Genomic DNA, 16,067 nt, shown 5'->3' on the forward strand with positions numbered 1-16,067 from the left:
AATTTATTAAAAATCTAATTAACTTTGAAGGGTTCATAACCATTCAATTAGTTAATGTCTGCTTTGTAGCATTTTAGAGGAGCGTTTAAATATTACAGTAGGTTTATATGTAAGACAATACCCTGCAAATCGTTTTAATGGAAGTGGTAGGTAGGTACACATCGGTTATTTAAAATGAAATTATTTGGTCTCCTTGGTCTCCAGATTTGACGCCAATTTATTTTTTCTTGTTGGGATACCTACAGGAAAAGATATATCTTTAAAGATTATTTACAGACGTTGCTCATTGAGAAAAGTCATTAGAGAATGTGTTCAGAGTATTACTTCAGCTATGGTTAGAACGAATTGAAAAATTTTCGTGATAGAACAATTACCTATGAAAGAGAAGGTGTATATCTTGAGTGGTTAGTGAATTAAGGGAGCTAATAATGTGTGACGATAATATAATTTTATCGTCTAGAGTACGCCAATGATTTAAGTAAAACGTGTATTTGTACCGTCTTGGACGATATAAAAGTCGGATCGAAAAGCCTAGTTGATCTTGGAGCGTTGATCGAAGAATAATAAACAACAGCGAGGTATAAGAGGTGAGTTTATGTAGGTAGTAGTAGTAGTTCCCAACCATTTTCCGCTGTCGTTTTGGCGAGCTGAGCGAATCCGACAGTTTTCCTCTTACCTGACCTTTTATAATAAAAATGTCTTAAAAAAATGAACTCTTTTCTTCGACTGATTTAGTTAGCTGGAGCAACAACGCACGGTGGTCCTTTTTCATAATCTATGATTGCAAAAGGTATAAAATTCATCTTCAAATAATCGGTTGTAATGACACTCATTGAATACCTAGATAACTAAGTAAACAAAATAAATCGTTCTTAGAACTCAACTCCCACCTCGAAGTGAACAATTGAAACCGAAAGTTGTACTTCTTTACCGAACTTACGCTCAGTAGTTTCAGGCAATTTACCAATTTACCAGCGACCGTGCCCTTTCAAAGTGAATTTAAGTGTACCTAAAACTGTTATTTTAATATTTTTTTGAAATGGAAGTCAAGCGAACAGGTATATTTACAATATTATAAAACAATAGTTGTACCTTTGTTGATAAAAAAATATTTGATTGTAAAGATGATGATAGATTAGCACTAAAATATGAATTTGTAAAGATTTTAATAGAGTAGAACTTTTGGGATTGTTCGGGATTGTTGCTAAACTATTTTTTTATTGTTACTTTATTCATTTATCTCTCAGAAAAAGTTACTCTTGTGTGCTCGAACGTGCTCTTTCTATATTTTTTTAATTTTTGTAGGTTCTTGTATTTTACATATACAACAATGTTTTACCTGTATACGAATTTTCAGTACCTTATATTTAATCTAAGAGCTGGGAGCGGATTTTGTGCGTGATAAGTAATATGGAAAAACTATACGGGAATATATTGAATTAGTTGTGCACATGACTTTCTCCAACAGCCGGAAACCAGAGTGGGGGCGAGGGTAGTTATAAGGGGTCAAAGTCGCGGTTTTTATTATTTTTTTTGTGACGCCCATGATGGAGATAGTGCACCAAAATTTGGGAATAAGTAGATCATGACATTACTAAGTAAAACCTCCAGGGGCGGAATGCTGCGTGGCGGTCAAATGTTGTGATGCGTCACAAAAAAAATAATACAAACTGTGACTTTGACCCCTTAAAACTACCCTCATCCCCAACTCTGGTTTCCGACCCTGGAGATATTGCTTAGTTACGTCATGATCTACTTACTCCCAAATTTTGCTTCACTATCTCGATCACGAACGTCACAAAAATCCCTTATAATTTTTATATTCACCCCTGTCCCCACCCCTTTGTCGGCACGCAACGTTCCGCCCCTGGAGATTGTACTTACTTACGTCATGACCTACTTATTACCATATTTTGGTGCACTTTCTCGATCATGAACGTCACAAAAAAAATAATAAAAACCGCGACTTTGACCCCATATAACTACCCTCGTCCCCCACTCTGGTTTCCAGCTCTGGGGATTTTACTTAGTTATGTCATGGTCTACTTATTACCAAATTTTGGTGCATTATCTCAGTCACGAAAGTCGCAAAAAAAAACCCTTTATATTTTTTATATTCACCATTACCCCCATCCCTTTGTCGGCAACGCAGCGTTCCATCCCTGGAGATTTTACTTAGTTACGTCATGACCTACTTATTCCCAAATTTTGGTTCACTATCTCGATCATGAGCGTCACAAAAAAAAATAATAAAAACCGCGTCTTTGACCCCGTATAACTACCCTCGTCCCCCACTCTGGTTTCCGGCCGTTGGAGAAAGTCATGTACACAACTAATTCAACATATTTCCGTATAGTTTTTCCATATTACTTATCACGCACAAAATCCGCTTCTATCTCTCCGACTAATTGTGGTGTAATACTTTTGCAACCATAGATCGTCAGAAAGGACCACTGTGCAACGCAACGACCTTCGTTACATTGGCGCCCGAGCAGGGACTTGAACCCTGGACCCTTGGATTACGTTAAATGATTATAATAAAATATGGAATAAAAACTATGTTCGGTATCTGTAATTTGAGAAAAATTTATTTTTTTTCAATTAGAAGGATATAGGTGATTGCTTAATACTAAAATAGTTTTTAATTCCAAACAAATTTTTTTAATAACAAGTTTCCATCATAAAATATAAATAATGTAGGTACTCTTTTTGTCATTGAAAAATGTTCTGGACCTAAGTATTTTGAGAACGATATCCGAAGTGGAAGTCGAAACGTCAAATAAACTTATTTGAAAGTAAAATTGTGGCGTATGCCCAACAAAAATACTAAATCGCATATATTTTAGTATCGTATACATGTTTTTACTGAATAATCCCCATGTAAACAAAATTCCTAACAGCAGTCTCAGGAATTATAAGCGATAATTTCCTCCTCCACCTATGTTTACCATACCAAAGGAAAAAACACGAAGTTGAGAACAAGAATGTTTATCAACAACCTAATAATATCTGCGAGTTTGTAGGATATTCACTTCACCTCAAGCAGCAGAAGATTTCAATTTGACGCTTTATTTATCATCAAATTAGAAAAAGAAACTCACGAAAATCTGCGATTGTTTTTCTTGGAGATATCAAAACAATTCAAATTTCATTGTTTTTAATTTGTATAAACATCACAGCTCAGATACATCTGAATATTGTTATAATAACAATAAGTGGGAGGTTATCTCTTGTTTTTTTTTTTTGTAATTTGGAGATTTGATTTTAGGGTTGAAAAGTTTAGGATGAAGCAACCCACACTCGAAGGTCTTTAGTATGCAAATTTTCTCTTGTTTCTACGATTGGTAATCACGAAATAGTTCATGTGTCAATAATAAATGTAGGAGCAAGTATACAAGGAGAACAGAAAAGTCAGAGAGTAAGCATAAGTAAAATAGACGAAAAAAGTCTTCTTCTTCTTTTTATATAGACATTACTCTGTCTGTTTTTCAATGTGCCTCCAGTAAGTTGTCATTCCATCTTTTTCGTGGTCTTCCCACTGATCGTCTTCCTATTGAGGAACCGTCTCTCGCCGTCCTTACTACTCTATTTGTTGTCATTCGGCTTATGTGGTCGTTCCATTCTACTCTTCTGCTTTTCACCCAGTTATTAATGTTGTTCACCTTGCATCTCCATCGTATATCTGCACTTATAGCTCTATCCCACAGCGTCTGACCATCGATTTTTCGCAATGTTTTCGTATCTGCTCTTTCTAGCATTCTTTTTGTCCTTTCCGTATCAGGTCGTGTTTCTGCCGCGTATGTCATAATTGGTCTGATGACTGTTTTGTAAATTCTGCCTTTCACTTATTTTTCGATGTTTTTATTTCTCCATATTGTTTCATTCAGGTAACCTGCGGCTCTGTTTGCTTTATTCACCTGATCTTCCACTTCTGTTTCGAGCTTTCCCTAGCTGCATAGTGTGATGCCTAGATATTTAAACTCCATGACTTGTTCTATTATTTGACCCTCCAGCTCTAATTTACACCTTATTAGATCTGCTGTTATAACCATGCATTTAGTCTTTTTTGGGGAAATTAATATGTTAAATGTTCTAGCGATTATATTAAATTCGTGCAGCATACGTTGTAAATCATTTCACTTTGAGAGATTAGTATTGCGTCGTCTGCAAAGCAAATCATTTTAAGTTGTTTTTCTCCCATTTGGTATCCTTTTTTTGTTCTTACTTTTTTTATTATTTCGTCCATGATCAGGTTGAACAACAGAGGACTCAGGGAATCTCCCTGTCTTATCCCATTAACAGCTTCAATTGGGTCAGTTCAGTTAGTTCTTCATCTACTTTTACTTTTATTGTGTTGTTCTGGTAAATATTTTCGATCGTTTTAATTATTCCTAGAGGTACCTCTCTTGCGTACAATAAATGGATAATGTCCTTTAGCTTGCCCCTGTCAAATGCCTTCTTAAGGTCCACGAAACAAAAGTATGCCGGTTTGTTGAATTCTAACGATTTTTCTTGAATCTGCCTCATTATAAATATAGCGTCGGTGCATGATCTTCCCGACCTAAAACCTTGTTGTTCTTCTGCTAATGTTATAATTACGAAAAAAAAAGGGTCATTTTCATATTTAATTTCATTATTCTTGGTCCTAAAAACCTTTGTCGGCCTTGCCTGTGTTCAATTAGGAATTAAACCCCTTAATTTATAATCTTTTTATAATTTGTAATTTCACTTAAATAATTGTACTAGATATTATTATCTATACTTTAATTTAATTATGAGGTTATTTACCTTCCGGTAAAATAAGATCGTCTTTATTTTGAACTTTTTAGTTATGTTAATTACCATTTAATAAATGCATAACGTATCTTCACATGTACCTATGTGCAGCAGATTCGTGCAAATATTATAAGAATTATTGTGCATTTAATGGTAGAAGCATATAATTTGGACCACACATACTACACATACAAAGATTCAAATTTAGATAATATCTAATATCTCATATTATGAGGCCATCTCAGTTTTTGTTCCTTTTACAAAAATGGCGGGCATTCAAAATGGCGACTATATATGTGACTAATAGCACGATGACTTTTGAACGAGACGTCAGATTTCAACCAAATTTGGTATATAGGTTCTTTTTTGATGAATATGATCGAGATCTTGTACCGGAAGAATCGGTTTACCAGAGGTTGTGTTTTTATTGTTTTTTTATGTAAAAATATGTTTCTTTTTCAATTCTTTCACCCTGTATATATAAATTTTGAGGTATAAATAAAAAGGTAATACCGCCATTGAAAAGAGTGTTAAATTTTTTTTAGGAAATATTTTGAACTTTTTAGTTACGTAAATTACCATTTAATAAATGCATAACGTATGTTCGCATGCACCTATGGACGGCAGATTCATTTTGAATGCCCGCCATTTTTGTAAAAGACAAAATCTGAGATGGCATCATATCTAAATTTGAATCTTTGTATGTGTAGTATGTGTGGTCCAAATTATATGCTTCTACCATTAAATGCACAATAATTCTTATATTAATATTTGCACGAATCTGCCGCACATAGGTACCTACATATGAAGATACGTTATGCATTTATTAAATGGTAATTAATATAACTAAAGGGTTCAAAATATTTCCTAAAAAATATTTTTACGCTTTTTTCAACGCCGGTATTACCTTTTTGAAAAATTAATATATACAGGGTGAAAGAATTGAAAAAATAAACAACACATTTTTACAAAAAAATCAGGAAAACACAACTTCTGGTAAACTGATTCTTCCGGTTCAAGAGCTCGATCTTATACATAAAAAAAGAACCTATATACCAAATTAGGTTGAAATCGGACTTTTCGTTCAAAAGTTATCGTGCTATTAGTCACAAATATATAGTCGCCATTTTGAATGCCTGCCTTTTTTGTAAAGGCAAAATCTGAGATGGCCTCATATCTAAATTTGAACCTTTGTATGTGTAGTATATTTGGTCCAAATTATATGCTTGTACCATTAAATACACAATAATTCTTATAATATTTGCACGAATCTGCAGCACATAGGTACATGTGAAGATAAGTTATGGTACATTCCAGGTCAAATCACTCAGGCAAAAAATTTTGGATCTCCGATTTTTCTGAAAATTGGTATATAGCTTCTGCGGGACGTAAAAATAAGATATTTAAGGTCAAAAAACCTTCTTCTTCTTTTTTTCTCAAAATGTTATTTTATGCGATTTTACAGTGATTTTGTGTCTATTTAAACAAATTTGCATTTTCTGTCGTAAAGTATCAATGAAAAACATAATATTTTAATAGAAAGTACTGAAAAATGTCATTATATGGCATTATAACAAGTTATTTTGAATCAAAACAAGTTTTTGATCAAATTTTATAGTGGAAAAAACGTTAAAATACCGTTTTTTACATTTTCCTCCATTCCCAAAATACATCATCATCGATTTGGCTGAAAATTTGCCCACAGATAGCCAAAAGATAGGACTTTAAGTGGTTAGAAGGATTTGAATTATATTACAATACCAATAAAATTACATGCAATAATATCAGACTCAAAAGTATATATTAGTCCAGTCGGGATAGCATTTGACCTTGAATGCCAAGCTGCCCAAAATTTTATTTTTCTGATCTTTAGGGGAGTCAATAGTAGCTTAAATTTAAAATCACGAATAAATTCCCTCGTTACGTTAACCGCCATCTTGATTTTAAAGGAGAACCTATTTTGCTCAATATCTCCGCCATTTTTAACTTTTCGACAAAAATGGTAGGAACTGAAATTGTTCCAAATAAATCTTATTTACAATTATTACAATTTCTTTTTAACAATTTTTGTCGTGAGGTCGACATTTTCGAGTTAATTTTACTTACAGTAGACGCCTATATTTTTGACTATAATATTGCATGTAACTTTTTTGGTATTGTAAAATAATTCAAATCCTTCTCACCACTTAAAGTCCTATGTTTTGTCTATCTGTGGGCAAATTTTCAGCCAAATCGATTATGATGTATTTTGGGAATGGAGAAAAATCTAAAAAACGGTATTTTAACGTTTTCTACACTATTAAATTTGATCAAAAGCTTGTTTTGAATCAAAGTAACTTGTTATAATGCCATATAATGACATTTTTTAATCCCTTCTATTAAAATATTATGTTTTCCATTGACACTTTACGATAGAAAATGCAAATTTGTATAAATAAACACCAAATCACTGTAAAATCGCATAAAATAACATTTTGAGAAAAAAAGAAGAAGAAGATTTTTTGACCTTAAATATCTTATTTTTACGTCCCGCAGAAGCCATATACCAATTGTCAGACAAATCGGAAGTCCAAAATTTTTTTTGCTCCAAAGTTGAGTGATTTGAAATGGAATGACCCTATACATTTATTACATGGTATATAATTAACATAACTAAAAACTTCAAAATATTTCCTAAAAAATATTTTTACGCTCTTTTCAATGCCGGTATTACCTTTTTGAAAAATTAATATATGCAGGGTAAAAGAATTAAAAAAACAACATATTTTTACAAAAAAAATCAGGAAAGCTAAACTTCTGGTAAACCGATTCTTCCGGTTCAGGAGCTCGATCTTATACATAAAAAAAGCCCATATACCAAATTTGGTTGAAATCGAACTTTTCGTTTGAAAGTTATCGTGCTATTAGTCATGTATAGTCCCCATTTTGAATGCCCGCCATTTTTGTAAAAGGTAAAATTTGAGATGGCCTGGTACCTAATTTTGAACCTTTATATGTGTAGTGTATGTGGCCCAAATTATATGCTTCTATCATTAAATGCACAATTCTTATATTGCACGCATCTGCCGCACTATCATACGACGGATTGTTCTGTAATTACTATAATATTTAGCATTTTGCATCTTCCGCAGTAACCCAGTAAATGACCGTTTTGGAGTGTAATTTTCAGGGTCAACTCCGAATTGCATGAAAATTTGGATTTAGGTTCTACTTACCCTCCACTTCAAAGTTGAATTTGTGCCGTTGGTTGCTTTACTTGGTGGGTGACAGTCACCCCTCATGGGGGGTGAAAAACGCTCATTATAATAAGTCCGGAAATGAATAAATTGATAAATTCTAAGCAACTTTTGTTCTGTAGAGTTTTTTAAGTAAGTCAATATTTTGATTTGCGATTGAGAATATTTATTTTTCGACGAAAGAAACAAGTTTTCAGGCGGTTTTTCTCAAATAACCTAAAAAGTAAATATTTTATCGAAAAAAATATATTCCAACTCGAATATTTCAACGTAAAATAACCAAAAAATTAAGCAATTTTCAGGAAAAATTTATTAAATTTTTTAAAATATTTAAAAAAAAGCTTTCTTTTTATTTCTTACAAAAGTTTTATTATTAAAACTAAACGAGTTACGCTCAAAATGAATTTGGCCCCTATTTTTGGTAAAAAATATCCTGAAAATATTCCCCTATTTAGCACCCTAAATAAAATTATTCGTTTTCGCTTTATCATTTTGCTTACAGTATATGTTATGTATGTGCATTGCTTATGCAATCTGTAAGTTTGACCGGTTCAAAGTGCGTATTTTTGAAAAAAAAATGGTTTTATAGTCAAAAATAATTTTTTCTAAAATTTTGGAAGAGTGCTCTTTTTTCAAAATAACTTAAAAGTATTAGTGAAACCAGTGGCGGCTCGTGATTTTTACAATAGGGGAGGCTATACCTAACTGTAACATATCTAAACAAATTTGCACTAGCAAAAAAATGCGCCAAAAAATGTAATTTAAGGCCCCATTTTTTGAACATTTTTTATTTACATTTCATAATATCATCCTAATTCATAATTTCATGATATCATATTATTTTAAAAATAGTTAGTCTAATTGTAAAAGTTTAATACCAAAGTTTGTGTCGTTTATTTGTTAACAATTCCATCTATTTGTAAATAGATACCTATGCATATCAAAATAAATACAGATTTGAAGTTTTGTAGTCCATACAAAATGAAGCTTCAAATTTTTTAAGATACTCAACTGAATTTTTTTAATTCTAAACGCGGCCTACTGCGAATTCAAAAACACGATAAATTACCGATATTTTGCTTTGAGTTAGAGATATCGGAAAAAGTTATTTGAGCAAGTTGTTCCAAATATTATTATAACCCCACATACCAAATTTCATAACAAAATTAGCACTTTTAGATTTTTCATTATTTTTAGTCAGGACCCTAAAATTCGTTGTCCCGAGACGCACGCAACCACGCAACGGAGCCGAGAAGCTACTCTGCCTCCCTTGGTATATCTCCGGGCAGCGTGTGATGGCACCGCAGATGCCACTGTTAATGGCATTCGAGACCGGGTCTCCTTAAACGCCTGCTGCGCTGCACGGAGCATTAGCAATGGAGACTGCTGGGCTTATCGGCTCCGTTCATGCATCTCGGGATAACCCAGGGTCCTGCCTACAATAATATGTAATAAAACTGAGGCGATCATGCGTTTTAATGCTAATGCTCCGTACGTATGGATAATTAGTGATAATATGGAATTTACACGTTGTATAATAGTGAGAGTGCTTGTTGTTTTCGCGATGCATGATAAACAAAACAGTGTAGAGTGTGTAAAAAATGTATGGGGAGGCTGAGCCTACCTTGCCTCCTCTGACGAGCCGCCACTGAGTGAAACGAAATATCTCAAAAGAGTAAAAAAATGTAGGTTTTGCTTCTATAAATACGCTAGTTTCGTTTTGTTTTTCTGTAAGACAAAATTTACACTCTTGATTAGTGACTCGTTCAAGACCTTTCAACTATAACCATTTCAAAAATAAATACTTCAAACCGGTGAAACTTACAGATCATGTAAAAAATACATAGGTGAAGTAAATTGTTTGTATAGATGTAATAATTAATTTCATTTGAAGTGCTAAATAGGAGGATATTTTCACGATTTTTTTTACCAAAAAAAGGAGCCATTTTGAGCGTACCTCGCTTAGTTTTGATGCTAGAAACTTTTATAAAAAATAAAAATTAAGCTTTTTTTAAATACTTTAAAAAAGTTAAATTGGGATTTTCCCGAAAAATGCTTCATTTTTTGGTTATTTCAAGTTGAAATATTAGATTTGGAATTTGACGAATGAGAACGTATTTTTCATGAGCTATAACTTTACTTTTGCTGGGTCTATAGACTACGTGAATGCACAATTTTTTTTATTTATTTTTATGCTACATTTTTGTTAAGAATATTTTTTGAATAAAATTTGAAAAAAAATATTTGAGTTATTTGTGAAAAACCACCCGAAATCGTGTTTTCTTTGTCGAAAAATAAACATTTTCAATCGCAATTAACTCGAAAAGTATTGACTTACTTCAAAAACTATATAGAACGAAAGTTGCTTAGAATTAGTAAATTTATCCATTTTCGGACTTATTTTAAAAGCTCGGATTTTAACCCCCATCAATGGGGGTTAACTGTCAATAATAACTGTCATCCCCTAAATAAACGCAACAACGGCACAAGTTCAACTTAGTGGAGGGTAAGTACAAACTAAATCCAAATTTTCATGCAATTCCCCTGAACATTACAAGGTGTCGCCATATTACTCGTTTGTTTACTGGGCTATAGTACCATTTTCCGGCCAGAAATTGTTTGATTCTGTTTTCTACTTTTTCTAGTATTTAGTGATCTGGCGCGTTTGATCTCTATGTGTATAGTCGGAGACAAAATTACTGCTATTGATAAATAGTAAGACCAATAAAACCACATTTCCAGCAGATAAATAAGTCTAACCACGAAATACACAAATACAAAAAACGTAAATACCTCGCCAAACATTGGAAAATTGCAGCTCAAAAGATATATCCTGTTTTCCGCTTTTTTATGTGGCGAATAAATGGCGAGAGGGTGGCAATCAAAGTTCACTAATCAAATATTGACTTTGGAATTGAAATTTGCGTTTCCGCTGATGGCGTTGAAACTTCTCTTTGAGCTTTTTTACGTGACGGACAAGAAATATAAATTGCGACATTTCAAATCGATCAGAACGTTTAAATTGCCGGTTGTGTGGTGCAGGAAATACAACAAGATCCCCCGAAATCACCACCCAAATATCCTCCTGGTGGGAACTACATTAATATGTCCTTCAACTTGTTTACGCCAGGCTCAAAAATAGAAGGTTCTTGTGATTTTGAAGTAATTATATTATTTTATAATTACTACGTCTTTATAAGGATAACGGCAGAGCTGGAAAAAAATTTATGAGAAAGGAAAATAATTTTTTATTGGAAAAATATGGAAGACAACCGTGAACACGTATGTCTGACTTATTGGTCGGCATCAGTCTCTACACTACAGCCACATTAGGAAAGGTACAAGTAACTTTGGAAAAGATTACTACAATAACAACGTATTTAAATATTACTCCTATGAATCTACAGCTTAAGTCGAGCCCTGGCCTCCCCCAGCATCTGCCCCCAAGTATCACTGTCCCAGTCCCGCCTCTGGCTGCTTTCCTCCAGTTATCCACCCTCAATATCTCTTTAACATCGGTTCTCACTTCGTCTATCCACCTCTTTCTTGGTCTTCCCACTGGCCGACGTCCCACCATAGTTCTGCTAAAAGTTGTACTAGGTGTTCTGTCATTATCCATTCTTATAAGGTGTCCTGCCAAGCGCAATCTTTGTATTTTTGTATAATTTGCTATAGAGGGTTCATTGTAATATTGATCAAACTCTTACTCGTGATTGAACGTATTGTCGCAGATGCGTCTTAATACCCTTCTCAATACGTTTCTTTCAAAAGTATTCTTTCAAAAGTTTCTTTCCTGTCATAATCCATGTTTCTACGCCATGTGTTGCTATTGGTCGTATAATAGTTTTATACAGTATGGTGCAAATGAAAGAAATAAATTCGTTATTTTGAAATTTTGATTTTTTGGCATATATACCATACTAGTGACGTCAGCCATCAGGGCGTGATGACGTAATCGATGATTTCCTTAAATGAGATAGGAGTCGTGTGTGCTAGGGTTATTGAATTCTCTATTTATTAATATTAATACATATTAACAGGATTATTTATAAAGGGTGACCAAAAAAATTTTTTTGAATTAAATTAATTGACGAAAAGAAGAGTGTATGTAATTTATTTAATTGAAAATACATTTCGCTGCTGTCAGAAATCAGAAGAACATATTTATTTCACAAATAGACATTGCTTTTCGCTTAAATTAAATGTTTAAACTTCCAAGAAGGAGGTGGCTGGCGGTGGAAAAGCAATGTTTATTTGTGAAATAAACATTTTTTATGTTTTCCGTCAACAGTAAAATGGATTTTGAATTAAATAAATTACATACATTATTCTTTTTTTTTTGTCAATTAGTTTATTTGAAACAAATTTGTTTGGGCATTCTGTATAATTATTTATGTTAATGTTTATATTACTGAATAGATAATTGAATAACCTTTCAAATGAGTTAGCACACGACCCCTATTCTCATTAAAAAATCATCGATTACGCCATCACGCCCAGACGGATGACGTCACTCGTATAATATATATGACAAAATATCATAATTTATAAATAAAAATCCGTCCGGGATTTCGGGATTTTTCCAAGTAGCCGGTTTACGAAATAACGAATTTATTCCTTTCATTTGCACCATACTGTATACTTTGAACTTTACTTCCCTATAGATGTAATGTTTTTGGATTCTTTCTTTGGATCTTGATTTGGTTACTTGTTCTCTTCTATTTATTAATTTTGGAATTTTATTATGGTTAATATCAACTTCCTACAGCTTGGTTGGGGAGTTTTTCTGGACGGGGTCGAGTTCGCTCCCAATGGTAAGAATTTTACCTGAACTAAAAAAGGTAGAGTCCGAATTGGCTCCCATAGACAAAATTTGTTTTACCTAAACATGTCGAAAATATCACCCAGCGTTGTCACTTCTTTCAAATTTTCTCTTTTTGTTAGAAACAGGTACCTTCCTAGAAATATCTATGGGAAAGGAGGAAGACCTAACCCTTCGGTCCTAACTTAACTTTCGGGTATTAGAGTGTAGAGCGCAAACCGGCCGATTTCAGGTAAGAGCGCAAAACGGTCGAGCGCATACCGGCCGACACCGATAATGTGTGTTAAAATTGCCACATATGCCAATGTTGAACTAAAACAAACTCTAAAAGTATTTGTCTAAAAGTATAATTTTCCTATAAAAAGTCTATATCACTATGTAAATTTCCTAAGCAGTATAAATATTACACGATTTGGCAACAATGTCTGTTTCCGCGATTATATGAGAGCCTACCCGCATTCATGCGGGAGCCAATTCGTACCCTTCTAAAATATACCTGAACGAAGCGGAGCGAACTCGACTTCACCCGTTTTTCTATATATCCTGTCACATTTTAGTAGTCTTTTTTTTAATATGCTTTTAGGTCAGTGTGTAAGGATTTAATATTCTCTTCTGCGTTTGGGTTAGTAGGTGCATTTTTTGCTGTTTATCTACAACCTCGTTACCTTCGATTCCAGTATGTGACTGTACCCAGATAAAATTACCTTCAATATTCTTATTTTCTGTATGTTTTAGTTCCTTTTTACTGAGAAGTAGTAGAGTATGATCACAGTAGAGTTGCTAGAGAACGTTGTTTTTTATGAAGGTAATTTGTAAGCTGCTGTGTAGTCTGACGAGTACATTGCTGCTCCAGTTTCGTCTTTGTTTTGAAGGCTATATTTATTTATTTATCGATTTATAACTACACTACATTTTTTATTTGCTGGTTTATATTTTTTTGTCTATTTTTAGCAAGAAGATGGACAGAAGACGAACTGGTAGAGCAGGACGAATCAGAAACCAATGATAGCGCCACCTCCAGTCCCCCCGAACCGACGACGCCGTTTCGGGAGCGAGCTTCAACCGACGGTCTCATCCACCAGAAGCCCTGGAGATGGCGATATCCCCCTCCGAGTCTCTCGACCGACCTCAGTGGGTTCACGTCGAGAGCCAGCAGGAGGATGAGCATCTCAATGAAGGGGAACAATGCTAGTTATTAGGAAATGTTGTATATATGTATTCAAAAGGACGGGAAAAGACGTTATAAGGTGGTGGATTTTTTTAACAAACACCAGGGTTCAGTAAGTAGGAACAAAAAGTTAAGTAATACAAAAGGCAAGTAAGAAAATATTTTCAAAAAACTCTGTTACCACATAGTGGTGTAAGGCGAAGTAAGAAAATACCTTGCACTATGATTCCAGAAAAAAGAGTTGGGTTTATGTTATTTATGCCCGGTTGCACCAACAGAACTTAAGCACCAACCCAGCTCAGCTTATAGATAGGGTCACCGTAAGTATAACTTACGTTGCACCATAATTTTCGATTCTTACCCTATTATCAATTATATCTATTATTATATTATAATATTTTTATTGTATTTTACTATAATTATATATTAATTCTTATCTTATTCTCGTCTTAAGCTTAAGATATGTTGGTGCAACCAGGCATTAGAAGCTTATTCGAGGTGTGCAAGTACTTGGAGGGGATACGAGAAACGATCGTGCGCGAATAGCGGAAAAATATTGCAACTTTGTTAAATAATTTATATTGTCAATTGAAAATGTCAAATTGACCTATATTTCATACCTACTGTCATTGAAGAAGAAAAATTATATATTGCTCCACAATATTGATATGATATGCAATTATTGTATATAAAGGTAAATTTAATTAATCGTATTTTGCTTGCAGTAGGTACTGCATTTTAATAACTAATTTTATTTACTACATATGTACAATTGTTTACGTTTTAATAACATAAACTGAATCTGACTTTTTCTTTTTATTATTTTTTTGGACTATGGCCTGGCCAGTAACCAAGACTAATATAATTGGCCAATATAAATAAAAGTGTGAATAATGTTGCTGAGCGTAGAAACCAGGTGTCGTTTTGCCGAACTTGCACGGTCCCAATAGGGTACACCCCGTTAAGAAGTGCAAAAGGCACTCACTCCCAGAATTAAATTTTTTTCATTTTTTTACGTTTTGTAGGATTAAAACATAAAACTCAATAAGACTCTAAAGGCGCAGTTTTAACCCGCCTCCCCTCTTCTCTCTCCCTACCAAAAAAATGCCATTTTTTCGTTTTTATTATTTTTTTGTTTGGGATGCAATTAGATTAAAAATTTCATAACATTCTCAGGCGTAGTTCAGACTTTTACAAAACATGTCTATTTTTATTGACCAGTAGGTTAAGTGCACATAACCTCAAAATGCGTTTTTGAAGTTATACTTCTTTACGATCGAGGGTGAAATTTTATAATTTCCTGGCGCATGCGCAGACAGACAGTATGTAGTTCGTTGCTAATCTTTCAAAATATGTATGTATCAGCGCAAATAAATCATTAAAAGAATATATTAGTGTTCTTAGTAAATATATTATTTATTATAATTTTTGTGTCTTTGGGTTTGTCTTCCTCGGGCGTAAGATAATAAAATATCTATTTTATTCTTTACTTTGATCTATTTGCCACCATGATGTGTAATTATATCCGCCACGTCAATAGCACGGGGCTTGATAGCTCGGGTGGTATAGCATTGGACCAGAGATCGAGAGATCGCGGGTTCAAATCCCGGACGATTCATATTAATTTTTTTTGGTATTGTTAAGTTTTGGTTAATTTTTGGTATTGTAACTGTTAAGTATATTTATTTCGTTGAAATTATATAATAGAAGTATAACTTCTTACGTGCGTACAAAGTACACACACATTCTTTTTTTTGAAAAAAAAACGTATAAATTGTTTTAGAGATCTAATTTTTTTTATTTTCTGTATTTTATCAAGCATCTTATTTCTATTTTTCCAGATTTTTCAGTAAGGTCAGTCACCTTCAAAAACCAGAAAAACTGGATATTTAGAAGTATTTGGGGATTTTATCCATTTTATAGACTTCAAAACATATCAAATCAATATTTTTTATAGGTTATACAATTTGAAGTAACTGAGTCCTTTAGGATATTCAAAATTGGACGAAACACGTTTAGACCCCAAAAAAACCCTAACGTTTTTGGAATATTTTAACTTGTTTCT

The 16,067-nt window shown here is 33.4% G+C and overlaps 1 protein-coding gene across 1 annotated transcript in view; it reads left to right on the plus strand.

Annotated features, from left to right (window-relative positions):
• Positions 1-15,381, plus strand: part of LOC114324307 (ras-related and estrogen-regulated growth inhibitor) — a 365,537-nt gene extending 350,156 nt beyond the window's left edge. The window contains exon 6 of the mRNA XM_050651462.1: positions 13,786-15,381. Coding sequence (XP_050507419.1) covers positions 13,786-14,033 — 248 coding nt within the window. The 3' untranslated portion in view covers positions 14,034-15,381. The remainder of the gene's footprint in view (positions 1-13,785) is intronic.
• The last annotated feature ends 686 nt before the right edge of the window (positions 15,382-16,067 follow it).

Source organism: Diabrotica virgifera, chromosome 1 (genome assembly GCF_917563875.1).
Source record: "Diabrotica virgifera virgifera chromosome 1, PGI_DIABVI_V3a".
Classification (NCBI taxonomy): domain Eukaryota; kingdom Metazoa; phylum Arthropoda; class Insecta; order Coleoptera; family Chrysomelidae; genus Diabrotica; species Diabrotica virgifera.